This window comes from Dunckerocampus dactyliophorus, chromosome 14 (genome assembly GCF_027744805.1).
Source record: "Dunckerocampus dactyliophorus isolate RoL2022-P2 chromosome 14, RoL_Ddac_1.1, whole genome shotgun sequence".
Classification (NCBI taxonomy): domain Eukaryota; kingdom Metazoa; phylum Chordata; class Actinopteri; order Syngnathiformes; family Syngnathidae; genus Dunckerocampus; species Dunckerocampus dactyliophorus.
Genome location: NC_072832.1, coordinates 9,011,807 through 9,027,371, shown reverse-complemented (window position 1 = coordinate 9,027,371; position 15,565 = coordinate 9,011,807). Strand labels below are relative to the sequence as shown.

At 41.0% G+C, this 15,565-nt stretch overlaps 1 protein-coding gene across 1 annotated transcript in view; it reads left to right on the top strand.

Annotated features, from left to right (window-relative positions):
• Positions 1 to 15,565, top strand: part of cdh23 (cadherin-related 23) — a 204,952-nt gene that overhangs the window by 125,157 nt on the left and 64,230 nt on the right. The window contains exons 14-15 of the mRNA XM_054798231.1: positions 13,818 to 13,882; positions 14,606 to 14,843. Coding sequence (XP_054654206.1) covers positions 13,818 to 13,882; positions 14,606 to 14,843 — 303 coding nt within the window. The remainder of the gene's footprint in view (positions 1 to 13,817; positions 13,883 to 14,605; positions 14,844 to 15,565) is intronic.

The window sequence follows — 15,565 nt, the reverse complement described above, 5'->3', positions numbered from 1 at the left end:
CCTAGGATAAACACTGGAAAACTGGGTGTAAGGGTACTGGGCGGGAAGCTAACCAATGTGTACCTCTACACTACTAACTCGTCCATTCAAGCCTAAAGAATACCCAATATTTATCCTATGAAGAGTAATTCATTTATTGTGAAAATAGCGGGAGAACCCAGTCTAATATTATTATTCATCGCAGCCAACCACACCTACATTCCACTTGTTTCAAGTGCGAAATCCACTGTGTGAAAATCAATAGTGTTTATAGACTGGTGCTCATGAAATGGAGATTGCAGGGCAATCTAATACACGATAAGTCTGGCTGATGTTGGCCTTGTGCGGCCTGGCTGAGAATTTGGAGGACTGTCTGTCGAGAGTGAGCGAGCTATAAAGAGAAAAAGACGTGACAGCTCACGACGAGGACTGTACAGGCATGAATAGCAGCACACCAATTTATGCACTACTCAATGATGGTTTCCGCAGCCTGACCTGCTCACATGCGCGCAAACTGAATACCGGAACGACAACACACATGAAGCAGATGCTTCCGAGTCGTGGCTAGCTCTTCACGAAGAGAACGAAATGGAAATAAAGTGAGCATACACACTCTCTCCTTCAACTCCCTCAAAGTCAACACATGGCTACAACCGGACAATGTCATTGTAGACTTTACTCTATTAGTTATCCAACATGATTACAATTTAGTGTGTTGTGTCTGTGTGTCCGTCCAGTAATGTGTTTGCACAGATTTGTTTACCGGTGTGGGTCTGCTATAATTTAGTTCATTAGTAATTTCGACAGCGAGTTACAACAGTTGTGATACAATGAACACAGCAGACACTTTATTTATATGCTGCAGTCTGATTCTAAAAGTGATCGTCCCCTCCCATGTCCTTGCGGTAGTTTATTCATTATTGCATCGTACTGTTTTATTAAGTTTTGGTGAACTGCAGAAGGAAGTTAACCACCAAATTACTGATCCTTCTGCTTTGTTATTGTTGACGCAAAAGCGGAAGAAGGGAATAAGAGATGACGATACCCCCTTCTGAAATTAAATACATCATCAGTGCAGTGGCATCTATACTGTGTGTATATATGAATAAAAAACAGTGGGTCTGGACACCAACTATAGTGGGACACTGTTTTCGTTATGAATTCTTTCTAAAAGGTCCAAATCAATTTTTATTTTTCTTTAATTAATTTCTTTTCTGATGGCAATGGTATACATTGGATGCACAAAACCAATCATGTGATAAAATGTCCACAACTGAAATAACCTTTCAGAAAGGCAACACAAATGGGCATACACTCCTGAAATACAGCAAATGACTGCCATTACTGGTTATATAATGTCCTTCAATGTAAACAAGCATGTGCTTCATTCATGTTTTAGCTATGATACTTTACACATGAGAACCAGGTAAATAAATGCATAAGGTACATCGTTTCAACACGAGCATGTGGTACTACACTGAGGCTCATTTTCGCAACACAGTTTTCTATTTGAAATGCTGCTTTCCACTACTTCCGCTGCTTCACTCGTTATGCTTATCCAAACGTGTTGAGAGACCCAAAGGCATCAGATGGCTGCAAGGGGCAAAAGATGGTGGCCATATGATTTTTATTATCAAAAATGATGGCTGTCTCATCTAAATGGCTTGCAAGTCCAGACATCATAAGCCTATACAATGACTTAATGCCAAACTAAACAGCCTATTGTTGCAATAAACCTTGAATGGGGGCGTAATGACTGCAATTGTGTGTTTTCTGTATTGTTCCTTATTTGGGATACAGACAGATTTCTCTCTGCTTGAAACTTTAAACCGAGCTAAGAGCATGACTACTGCCTTATTTGAACGATGAAAAAAAACAGCGTAAAGCTTTTTTTTTTTTTTTTTTACCACGGATCCTGTGACAGCAATGGGACGTGTCATCAGTGGACTGCCTTTACCCACACCTATTTGTCTGAGTTGATGGGTGGTCTGAAAACCTGAAAACCAGCCAGTATCTGGTGTCTCAAATACCATACACGACGATCCAGAGCATCCCAAACATGCTCAGTGGGTGACATGTCCAGTGAGTGTGCTGTCCTGTGTTGCTCATTAAGTAGCCCATGGTAGTTGTTGGGTTGTGTTACGGACTACAAATACAGGTGCATGTTATTTATGGCATTTTGAATGCACGCCGTGGCACGGTCGTGACCCCAGGATGCAGAGGCAGAGCGGGTTAAAAGGCCTCAATGATTCAGCAGGTGGAGAATACGAAACGAAAGGCTATGGTGCACACAAAAAATACAAGAAGCACCACGGTGAGAGGAGCTACACGGGAGTAGCGTAAGGAGATGCAGTGCAATGCATCAAAAGCTAGGTGTGTGACAAACTATCTCACACAGGAACCACGTCAAAATCACATACAGTGAGCCAGCAAATGGCCAAGTCCACACACTCGCCATAAGAAACCTCCTAATTACTAATGAGGACCAGCTGTGACCAGCAGCTTCCTCAGAAGGGAGTACAGAGAACGCAATAGCACTAAACAGGAAACAGATGTACAAAATAAGACCACAAAACAGGAAATAATGTGGAAACAAAAGGGCGGTCCAACAAGTCGCAGAGCATGACAATACTACTGTGATGAGATGCTGAGGCCCCTTGTTGTGCCAGACATCCACGACCATCACCTCATGTTGCAGCAAGGTAATGCATGGCCCCATGTTGCAAGGATCTGTACACAATTCTTGGAAGTAAAAAAAAGACAAAATCCAGCCCTTTCATGGCCGGCATTCTCACAGGACATGTCACCCACTGAGCATGTTTGGGATGCTCTGGATCGCCGTATTTGAGGTACAGTAAATGTTAGTCACACCAGATACTGACTGATTTTCGGAACCTCTTTGACCCTCCCAGTACAATTAAACCCTACATTTTGGAGTGTCCTTTTATTGTGGCCAACCTAAGTTCAGTCTATGCACTAATCATCCTGTATAATCAGCATCTTGATATGTCACACTTGTGAGGTGGATGGTTTATGAATTATGAATGCTCACTAACACAAATCTGTGAAACATTTTTGAAAGAAATATGCATTTTGTGAACATAGAAAAAGTTTTACATCTTTGGGTTCACCTTATGAAAATGGGAACAAAAACAAGTGTTGCATTTATATTGTTGAGTGTATGTTTTAAAGGTCAATCGCATCCTCTTTTACTGAAGAAAATGTTGACGTCGGTCCGTTAACAACAGTGGTTTAGCATAAATTGGTTTCACTTGGTAAAAGTAGTCCAACACTACAACTTTGAAAGAATTGTGACAGAAATTGGGCCTGTTTATTGAGTATTTTCCAAAGATAATATGTAATATTAGACTTATTTTTTCTCACAATGAGCATTATTATATCAAGAGGTGGGTGTGCATTTCTGTAGTTGAAAACTGTCCCAGTGGTGTGGCGAGAGAGATTTCTAGACAGGGTGGTGTCTGGTAGATGTTTATGCAATGCTTTATACCTATGCTAATTAGAATTATGCATGTTGTTGCCAGCTCTTCTAAAAAGTGCCCAACAAGCAATCTGATAATGTAGCTGAAAGGCTTTGTTTAGGTTAATATTCATTGCTCCTCTGATCAGAGCGGATGTACAGAGGTAGCGGATGCATTTTGTAGTGCCCACTCCTGCATCCCTATGGACACTTACAACACATAAGTACACACACAAATACAGCTGTTTAATATTTATGCTTTGCAGTGTTACTTATCAGTATAAATATTTATTGTGATTTACTCTTTTGTCTGTATCCTTTTCCCTCTCACGCGCCCTCTTTCTATCCTTTTTTACTCTTGAGACTTCAGGCATTAGGATCTGCTAATGTCTCGACAATCACATTGATTACCCAAGAGTATGGGTCCTCTGTTATGTTATGGTGTGTTGTTTTTTTTTTTTGTTTTTTCCCTGGCCAGCATTGTTTTCCAGCTTGGAGTGTTGCTGCTAGCCTGTTACTTTACCAGCATTCGCCATGCCTGTAGCTGTTTATTTATTTAACCTTTATTTATCCAAGCAAGACAACTGAGAAGACATTTGCAGTGCCGACCTGGCCAAGAGGTCAGCCGTTGTCTGTATATCCTCAAAGGATGCCAGTTTCTCCATCCACAAAAACTTCCATATTGGCAAACCTCATATTTTAGTGATATAGGACTTAGGGAATACCCCCGGACAAAATACTTCGGATACCTGGCCATTACACCTGCAAGAAATGAAGAACATATTGCTTGCAGCTGTAACAGCTTCCTTTCTTGCAGGGAGACTTTTGCAGTGTGTCTGTGGAATTTTTTGGTCCATTCTTGCAGAAGTGAGGTCATAGATCACTGATGTTGGAAAACAGGGCCTGGCTCACAATCTCAGTTCGAGTGCATCCCAAAGCATGCCTTCACGGGTGGTCCTCGGTTTACAGCATTCAGAGTTTTACACAGCCAATAATTATTAATATTGTACAATAAGAAAAAGAGCAATAGTTATGTTTGCTCGAAGGAGTAATACACAGGCGGATGAATACGTTGGTGGACTGGCCGTGTAACACTTAGTCGCGTCGCTACATTGAGAGGAGGGATAACTTCACTTTAGTTAAGTTTAGCTTAGTTTAGTCTGGTTTATTTCAAACGTGCATACAAGGTTACATTGGAATACATCTTATGTTTGCAGTTCCACAGTTCAATATGTCTGGAAAAAAAAAATGTTTGTCCTGTCCAGCCATTAGGACAGATAGTATTGTTGATCTAAATGCCCTCACGTGCTCAACAGATTTTCTCTGCCAGGGAAGAGTGTGAGATTTATTTTACTTTGATGTTTTGTTGTTATGCAAATATGGAGTGGCCGGACCGGAGCAGGAGGGGATAGAGAAGAAGAGGAAAGAAAACAGAGAGGGGAGTGCGGGGATAAGAGGGGGACAAAAAGAGAGACGAAGGCAACAACAACAATTGTGACAACAATAACAAAACAACAGAAACAAACAGGACTACATCAGTTAGTGTCTGTGACGGCTATAAAGACCCTGATGGAAAGGACAAAATAATATCAACAACCACAATGATAATACTGCATTGAAACAGAATGACATCAGAATGTCATCAGAATGACAATAACGGTAATGCACACAATTGTAAAAACTATATACTGTACACTTCCTGTATTCAATACATATGATTCACAAAGAGCTAGGAACACCAAGACCCCAGGACGAAGCCAAATCTCACCATGACCTCCGCAGATGAACCCGACCACCCCTCCCCAACCCCCGAATGCACATGTCCAGCTCAAAATGCCCCAGCAACCCCCGCACAACCTGCCGCCCTCCAACAAGGAGCTGAGCAGCAAAACTCACAAAGGCATGTGCACGGACCGATAAATCTGCCAAGTGACACAATCAATTACAACTGGCATTCACACAGCCCTCTTCATCACACCCAACACCCAACGATGCATCAGCCATCAACATGGCTACCACCACATTGCACGGCGCCAACAGATTGCTCCCAGAGGGAAGCAGCCACAACCCCAGAGCGCCACTAGTAGGACGTTGGGATCCCTATTGCCCAGTCCCCCCTCCAGAGAACAGCAAGCCACGTATAAGCACTGAGACATCGAATAGCCGGACGCACTTTGCCCCCATTATGACTCTCAAGGCCTGTACTAGCATGTAAAAATGAAAGTGAAATTAGACATCGTAAGACACATCGTGGAGAAATCAACATTGGTAGCATGCCCTGAAATGCGGCAACCATCAAAGGATAACGATGGCACCTGTGAACATGTGAAAGGATCTGCTCCTATATGAAATGGGCAGTGATAACAGAAGATAACAGAAGCGGCGTAGTGCTCTCATTATTGAGACTTCCTCATTCTTGTCGCTCACGCCTCGCAACGCCCCCCAGTGTGCAAGACATCCACAAAGATAAAAGTAAGGAATTGTTTTTCTGTTTCATTTAATTCTTGTATTCAGTGTTTCATTACTGTCTTCTACATGTCTTTCATTGTGTGGGTGATTTAGGATTTAATTCAGTTACAATGATGTAATTGAGGTATACTCACACCAGGACTTACACTAAAACTCTACTTACATCACAGCCTACGGAACACGTTCGTAACCCGAAGACCACCTGTATTGACCTCCCACGCTGACCCATCATGCTGGAAGGGTCTCCCCAAAACTGTTCACACAAAGTTCCTTGATTGATTAAAAGGAGCGACCCATGAATTGTCATTTGTGATGAGTGATGTAATTTACGGACAACAGGGTATTTCACTACGACCAGAGATAGGACACGTCTCTGAGTAAAAGTACCCAGAATAATGATTTTATGAAGGCCCGGCTCTTCTTCAGCTGTCCATTCTGTTACTGTTTTTACTTATCATCAGTAGGAATGGGTGTACATCAGGAGAATATGTGGGATGTGGTGACATGTTAAATTCGAGTTGGCATCCAGATCCTTTGAAAGGTGATTGATATTGAATTAAATTGGCCGCCAACACTTTTATTTGTTGTGACTTGTTATCAAACACACTACAATACTGTTAAAATAAATTAGATAAAGTACAGTTGAATGATGTCGTTAAATGGCATGCTACAGTTAAAAGAACATCCACGTCCTAGTTACGACTGTGCATTAAACATGTCTATTGTGATTGTGTCATGTCTTGACGTCAGTTGGGCTCCTTCATCGTTCAGTGATACCGCTGCTACCACTTTGTCCCTTTTTTTCCAGTGTGTGTGTTTTCAGTGTAGTCACAACTCTCTAATCTCATTCCTTCATCATTGAGGACAGAGGCAGAAAAAGAGGGGGAGGATGAAGGCCTTTCAGCAACGTGAAGCTGCCAGCTGCTTTAAGCCTTTTCACTGGCAGCTCAAACTGCATCTCCAGTTTGTGCGTCCAATACCCGCCTTTTTCTGTTCGCCTCTTTTCTATACTTCTGAGTAAAGGCTATTTTTTCCCACTTCACGTGTTTAGAATAATTATAGCAGCTTAAACATAATAACCGTGGATTTTTTGCAATATAGCAATAACTGTACAACACCCTGGTACGATGCAGTAAACTTTAAAACGGCTGGAGACTTGAAGGCATGGACATTGTATTAAACTACTGTCCCGCACGTGTCAATCCAAGACCTGTTATTATCTTTATGAAGGCTGTTTGCTCATTAGATAGTGATGCATTGCAAGTAAGGCATTGCCAGTAAAATCTCAAGAATAAAAAATAAATAAATCTGATCGCACTACCATTTGCTGGCATTTCAGTCACTGATGATGCATCGTTGGATGGGACGTCAGTCATGATAGTAGCACGACTCATCTATTGTTGTGTAGTACAGGTGGTCCTCGGGTTACGACTTGCTGTAAGTCGGAACTCGTATCTAAATCAACTCTGCACTCACACTGACACCGAAAAACATGAAGGACATAAAATACAGTAATAAAAACACTAAATACAAGAATTAGATAAAAAAAAAAATAAAACAATTCTTTATTTTTATCCCTGAAGATTATGTAGAAGAGGCAGAGAAGCATTCATTCTGGTCTTCCAGCCAGGGCACTAGCAACCTTTCCATCTCAATAAGACCACTCGGCTTCTTAATTATTACTGTCGCTTTCATAGGAGCAAACCCTTTACCATGCTCAAGGAAGGAGCACTTTGTTTGACAGTCCTTGAATGCACCATAGTTGCTGGGAGATGCAAAAGTGAAACTTATATATAACATATACACTGTGACTCCAATTCCATCTGTTCCGCAATCATCTTACATTTTCGGAGTGGAGTTCTTGAGCGGAATGTAATCTAATAATCACAATAGTGACTCTAATTGCAATATTGATCCGAAATCAAAGGAAAACTTGAAACTCAAGCTATCAGGAGGGATTTTTAGGGGCGTATTAATTCGTCACGTATTTTCGCCATTGGTGGCTATTTATATTTGGACTGGAGCTCATCTGCATTTTGACAACAGGCTTTTCTGACCAATAATTGGTTTCCTTGTCCATGCCCCTCAAAGCTCCTGCAGAAGAAGCAATTTTAGAGACCAATCAATTCAAACACCAGGTCACCTAAGATAGGAGATCCAACTTTAACCGCCATTTTGTTCCTTTAAATAGCTGATAACTGATAATCTCCTCGGCCATGGTGCACAAATGTACACTGACCCACTCTTCATACCCCAAAAATGTGACACACATAAGAGGAAGCTTCATTTTCAACTTTCTTTTGAAAGAAATTGAGTGTGATAATAGGTGCTTAACGTGCAAAGTGAGGGGTGCATATTTTACTGAAAAATGTGCACCCCCAGCCATGTAATTACACATCCACATACACACATCGTGTGCATCTACACTCATTACATCCAGTCATACACATGTACTCGTAGGCCCATATTCATCATCAGACTTGTATACTCAAGTACACACTGAGACCTGTACACACATACATAGTGTGTTGCCTGCTGGCTTCCCCTCTCTGATGGAAAGAAACACATCATTTAACCAAACTGGTCAACTGAAAACTAATTTCTCTTTTGTAGTTAGTGCCTGAGGCCCAGTGGGGTTTTTAGAGTTTATATTGGCAATCAACTGCTCACTGACTTTTTTGTGCACAAACTCCTTAACAACTTAGTTTATATTTGAAAAAGAGTGCTGACTCCATTGCTTGAGTGCAGTGAACATTTTCACCAGTACATTTCACATTCACAGGATTTTATCATTTGCGGTAGTTCAAGAAATGCTGTACCATGAAGGCTCGTTTTATATCAATCAATTGTATTTGGTAAGTTTAACATTCCTTGTCTATTCGCTTAGGTTAAACAGGAAAAACGGTGTGACTATGACAATCCATTCATCTTTTTACATATTATAGTTCATTTTAAACCATTCTAATCATATACAGTTTTTTATCACGCTTACCGTAAAGCACCGCGTATAAACAGCACCCGTGTATTAAACGCACCCCCATTTTCAGGCTTACGGCGGGGGGAAAAAAAATGTTTAGTTCATAAATGCTTGCCAACACTTTCATCTAAAATCAACATGCGTAAAGGTACTAAGCAATTTCAAAAAGAAGAATAAAGAAGAAATCTGAACTTCGCCATCTAGATCTTTAATATTATGGCTAAGCACAGATTTGCCATTGTCAGAGATGTTTTGATATCTTATCTTTCACTGCTTCTCTTTTTCTCTATTATTATTTTATTGCATTGCTTCAGTGTGAATTTGAATAAACTCCAACGTTGTTTTGTATTTTACATTTGCAATGTTTTAATGGAAGGTTAGGTTAGCTTCAGTGTATATAGAGATCGTTTCACTGTGTGAAAATACAGACAGCCGTCAGATAAGTTAGTTGCATACACAAGCATTTTCAGCAACTGTACAGCAGAGGGCGCTAAAGTCAAAGCAACTGTCTGACCCACAGACGGCTATTCTAAAATGGACTTCTCGTCAGTTTCTGCGACTGGTCACAGACCTGTCATCGTGTATAAACCGCACCCCGATTTTTTGCTTCTTACCAGTGGGGAAAAAAAGTGCGGTTTATACACGGTGCTTTACGGGAATTGGTTCTAGACCCTACCACAATAATTGCATTTCCACGAAGTAGGATTCAATATTAATACGTTGAATATTTTTGTAGTTAGAGCATAGAAAACCCATTTATGACTTTCTAAATGTTTTTTTTACCATTAGAGCCCTATAGACATGAAATAACACCCCTATAGTCACCGTTACACTCCTGTTATTCTTTGTTTACACCACATTGCGCTGCTGTAAGCATAGCATGCTACCAAGCTAACTAGTTAGCCTCCAACTTATTTATTCTAAACATAAAAGAAAACAAATTTTTGTATTTTGCCCATCATCCACAATCTTTTTTTTCTGTGCATTGTAAAGATATAAAAACAGCTAAAAAGAGCTAATTCATGCACATAATGGTACACGCCTATTCCGCCCACAAAGGCCGCTATTAAAACACCTTCAAAAACCTCAACAAGGTTTTATGGTTTTATATAGATGCTGTGACCATGTAGTAACAGGTACATTCATGATAACATATAACACTTTCAGTATTTTGCCGTACTCTGGTCATTTTAAGCATTACCGGAACTTCCTTCCAGGGCGCATTGATTTCAAGATTCAAGGTTCAAGATTCAAGAGTTTTATTGTCATATGCACAGTAAAACAGGTAGTTCTGCTATGCAATGAAATTCTTTACAACAGAAGAAGCAACATAGAAACAAATGCTTAGCTTTAACTTTTCCAAACTCCTAAACAAAAACACAGCATGGGTAGCAGCAGCTCCAATATGTAGCATTACCTTTTGGTAGTAGCCTGAGGCGTTGTTCGCGAGTATGTGGTGAAGCTAGTTGCTAGCCGGCTAGTAGGTAGCCATTGTGGTGAGGCGAGGTGTCACTACACCAGTAAAGTAGTTCTTTAGCGTAACAATGATAATAACAATAATAATAACAATACATGGAAACCAGAAATCAAATCGCCTGTCTATGATGTCATCAGAGGTTGACTGTAGTTCTTTGCCAACTAGCACAATTACAATCTCAATTGTTTTCTGCATGTAAATCTGTACTGTAATTGTAACAATTGTAACAAAAGTATTTTGTGTTTGAATTTTTGGCTTTCTGGAACAGATGAATTGGATTGACTGAAGTACATTTTATTTAGTCAGACCAAGGTTCCACTATAAATCACGTACAGTAAAAAAAAATGGCTGTGAAAACAATAAATACTTTTCATTTCATGCCATTTTACAGGTTTATAAATAGACCCAAACCTAAGAATACTCCAAGGCACGATAAAAAGAAAATGGCCTTGCAGAGTGCTCATTGTTTATGTATCTTAATTTTGAATTATGATATGCCTGTATGTCCTTCCTCCCTAAATATTTCAGCTTGGGCACGTGACACCTATTTTCAAATTCATGTTTAAAGGGACAGTTCGAAAAGTAACAGTTCAAAAGGGCCAAGAGTTACATTACGTTGTAGTAAAGTCCTACACCAACCACTTTATAGCCTCTGTCTAAAATGTGTTTTTGTGTATCTAAAGTTAAAAGTCTTTGGCTTGCAGTTGGCAAAGTGACTTGTCCACACTGCCATGATGATTGTTCAGAGGATGGAAGTTAATGACTGATGGGAGGGAGAGAAAAGATGGCTATCGCTTTTTCTTCCTAACCTCGCACCCCTCTCTCGCCCTCTCCCTCGCAGTCTCTCCCTTTCTGTCGCTATGGCAAGAGGGGCACTAGAGCTCCCCAGAGGAGCTGCTGTCGCCATCTCGATAGCTGTCACGCTAACACCCCCACTGCTATCATTGGAGCACTTATGGGCCTGTCACTCACCTGGGAGAGAGGGAGCAAAAGAGAGGCACATGCATCAAGGGGGAGAGTGTGCAGAGGAGATATGTAGAGGAGTGCATGGGGAGACAGTGGAGAGGGAGGTGGAGCAGAGGATGCATTGACAAAGGGGGGTTGTACACAGAAGGAAGGGGGGAAGATAAAGGAGAGGTTAGAAAAAGGGATGAATAGGAATGCAAAAGTAAAGAGAGGAAGACAAGAAGGGAGGACGGGGTCTTCAAGACACGGCAGATGAAACCGAGAAGGTTAATAAAACAACCTGACTGGAGTTCCAAAGACCTCTTATGTATTTTGTGTCCCTCACCATGTGCCTCAGTGCACTTGCCTACAAAGGCGTTTGAACATTAAAAGGAAACATTGATTTACCATCGAAGATGATGTGGGGGCTGCTCTCTCTAAGCCCGAGCAAAAGAGGATGGGGTTTACAGGGTTTACATTTTTATCGGGTTAAAAAAAAACAATTAAATCGTAGGTCCTCCAAAGTGGGGTACACGTACCCCCAGGGGTACGCCAATTGTCATGGGGTCCGTGAATAATAATGAAAAACAATTAGCGCCTAAAGCTCACAATTACGAGTGCACCTGAACGCCTCATAACGCAGAGCGCACAGTCTGAGCAGAAAGAAGGAAGGAGACAGACCATTAAGTTCCCCATTGTTCTGTGTGAGTTAAATGAATAAGTAAGTAAGTTTAATGATTATGTTGTGCATTAAGAGTGTTTAATCTTGAAGATGTCATTTATATTGGTGTTTGAATCCTGGCACTGTGAAAACCTGTCAATGTATATCCGTGTCAGGATGAGAGAATGCGGATTCCCCCGTAAATGAGGCTTTTTATCACTGGTTGTATGTATTTTTGCACTTTGGATACTGCTTTCTCATGTTAAACTTTCCATTTCAATTTCCGTATCAATTTAATATGCAGACTTAAATCATAGCGATTGCAAGTGGACAAAAGTCAAGCTCGAGTTCAACCCATTCACTTTAGAAGCGTCCCAACATCCGGCTGAAATAAAAGATACGTGGGACAAATACTTATCTATTCATCAGTGCCCATGTAAAATGCTTATCAAAATTTCACCATGTAAAATACACTTTTTTAAACCAGAATTACTTACTTACTTAATATCAAATTAATTAACCAAATAATCAACGTCAATATTTCAAGTTAATAAAGATTTTTTTTAAATGTGCACGAGTAGCGGGTACATGGCTTCAAGTCAAATGTCTAAAGGGGTACGCAACTGTAAAAAGGTTGGGAACCACTGAACTAGATAATAGCCGCAGCCTTTGCTCTACCTGCACAAATGCGATACAAAATTTGTACATTAACTTGTGGACTAACCCTTTTATGGTAATATTATTAATACTACCACTCGCCCAAAGTCAGCTGGGATAGACTCCAACTCAGCCATGACCCTGACCAGGATAAGTGGTACAAACTGAATGAATGAATGAATGAATGAATGTTGTGGTCGACACAGCAAGTCATGTTTCTAACTTGCACGATTACACTGATGCAAGCCTCACACTTATCTAGGCTTTGGGTAGTGGTCATTGCAAAGTAATAGGCTATAAGAAGTAGACATAAAAACATATTTATGAGGCTACTTGACAATATTGTGATTTTACATGTTTATTAAAACGCTGTGCCTAAATATAACTGCAGCGTGTGCCGTGTGTGTGGAGTGTGTTGCTTCAGGACTATTACTATGACTGTCTATTACTGCTGGAGTTAGTATAAGGTCGCTCAACTTCACTGCAAAAACTGAAATCTAAGACAAGCCAAACAAGATGATTTTTGTTTTTCTATAGCGAATCCAGTACTAAAATCGGAGATATACCAGTAGAATAAGCGCAATAACCTGCCAACAGAGCAAGCAAATTTGACTTGCAGAAACATCACATCACATTATTGGTTTCAAGTGCCTCCAGTTATTAATAAAATTGACTTGATAATTTCACTTTCTGGCCGCACGGTGGTCTAGTGGTTAGCACGTTGGCCAATACAGGAACAGCCTGGAGATCGGGAAGACGTGGGTTCAATTCTCCCCTGGGCATTTCTGTGTGGAGTTTGCATGTTCTCCCCGTGTGCGCGTGGGTTTTCTCCGGGCACTCCGGCTTCCTCCCACGTTCCAAAAACATGCATGTTAGGTTAAGTGGCGACTCTAAATTGTCCATAGGTATGACTGTGAGTGTGAATGGTTGTTTGTCTATATGTGCCCTGCGATTGGCTGGCGACCAGTCCAGGGTGTACCCCGCCTGTCGCCCGAAGTCAGCTGGGATAGGCTCCAGCATGCCCCCGCGACCCTAATGAGGATGAAGCGGTATAGAAAATGGATGGATGGATGGATTTCACTTTCTGTATTATCATCCATTAATTTCTCATAATAATGTGTTTTGTCATGACAGTACAAATGTTGTTGACTGTTTTTTGTATCTTATCGTCCAGGCTACAGATGGAGACGTTGGCACATTTGGTATTGTGCGTTACTACTTCAGCGATGAGCCAGACCAGTAAGCTACAGCCACAGATACACAACAATTACACACTGTGCATTATTTTCCTTAATCCTGCTAGGATGGAGAACATAAGTTTGTCATTACATCTTTTTCCACATTTTGGCAACATTCACTGATTGGTCACAACATTAAAGGAATAGTTCCGATTTTTTGACATGAAGTTGTATGACATCCCGATCAGCAGTGTAGTGCATCAACAGTGACTTCGTCCCGCGAGTCCAGTTCAGGTCGGATTTCTGTGACGAGGAACGTAATTCCGCTTAGTTGCTAAAGACTTTGGCTTCTCAAAACAATATGCGTTCAAAAGAGTAATACATTTTCATCATAAAAACGCCTCGCTGTGGAACACACACGTAAACGAGATGGCTGCGGCGCTCTGTCGCGGAAGAAGACTCATAACATACACAAGAATGGAGAGGCGACGCTCTTTGAACACATATTGTTTTGAGAAGCCAAACCGAGCAACTACGTTCCTCTTCCCAGAAATCCGACCAGAACTGGACTTCCGGGACCAACCATATTGTTTTTGTCTATATGTGCCCAAGGTGTGCCTCACCTCTGGTCCAAAGTCAGTTGAGATATGCTGAATGACTACCACACCCTATTTTGTAACCAAAAGAACATCATTATTATTATGACAGGGCTTTTATAAAAAAAAACACGATACAGGTTTCTCCAGCAAACGACTAATCTAAATGGATTGTTCAATTCTTGCAGGTTTTCATTAGATGCTGAAACAGGCTGGGTGATTCTAAGGTCCAGTTTGGATTATGAGTTGATGCGTCGCTTCACGCTGACCGTGCTGGCGAGGGATGGAGGTGGGGAGGAAACCACTGGCAGGATCCGGGTCAACGTGCTAGACGTAAACGACAATGCACCACTCTTCCAGAAGGAGGCGTATGTGGGCTCGCTCAGAGAGAACGAACAGGCTGTCCAGCCAGTCGCCCGAGTCAGGGTGAGGGGTTAAAAGTTACAAATGCACATGCGTAGAAAAGGGATTTGATCTATGCTCATACAGGGACTATAGTGTACAATATAGAGTCATTTCATAGACTAGTATATATTCATAATAGGGCCTGACCGATTTTTTTTTTGTTGGCCGATTCCGATATTAGGCAATAAAAAATTCACATTCATTAACCCATCTCCGTCGCGGAGAATGTGTCTTTTAGAATGTATGGATCCATGCTATGTCCTGCCATCAAGACACTACTTTGCAACACTGTCTTACCGCAGTTGTACAAAAAAATACAGGAAAACACATTTAAAACAAAATCCGACAGCTGTTTAGTTTCACTAGGAATATATGGAGCTCCACGTCATTACTTTCATTACATTTTATAGTACTGCACCAAGTCCCTGTGTGATTTGACTGTTTTTATAAATTAATAAAGTGAACTCATGCCCAATTAACTGCTCTGCTGGGAGTAATGCATGATGGGTCAAAGTTAAAATAGCTGTTTATTTTAAACTCGTATTGGTACTTGTCTTGTATATTTCCTAGCTACCTTTTGACTGTTAAGTTGCTGTGTAATGAGTTCAGCGTTCTTTTAAGATGACACTGAGTCAGGCTGTTATTGAGTAATGACCTCCTGCGATTTCCAGTAGGTTGACAAGCTCGTCGTGAGTTCACTGATAGCTTGTGATTGGCTCCTGCCAAAGAAAGCGCTACCGTTT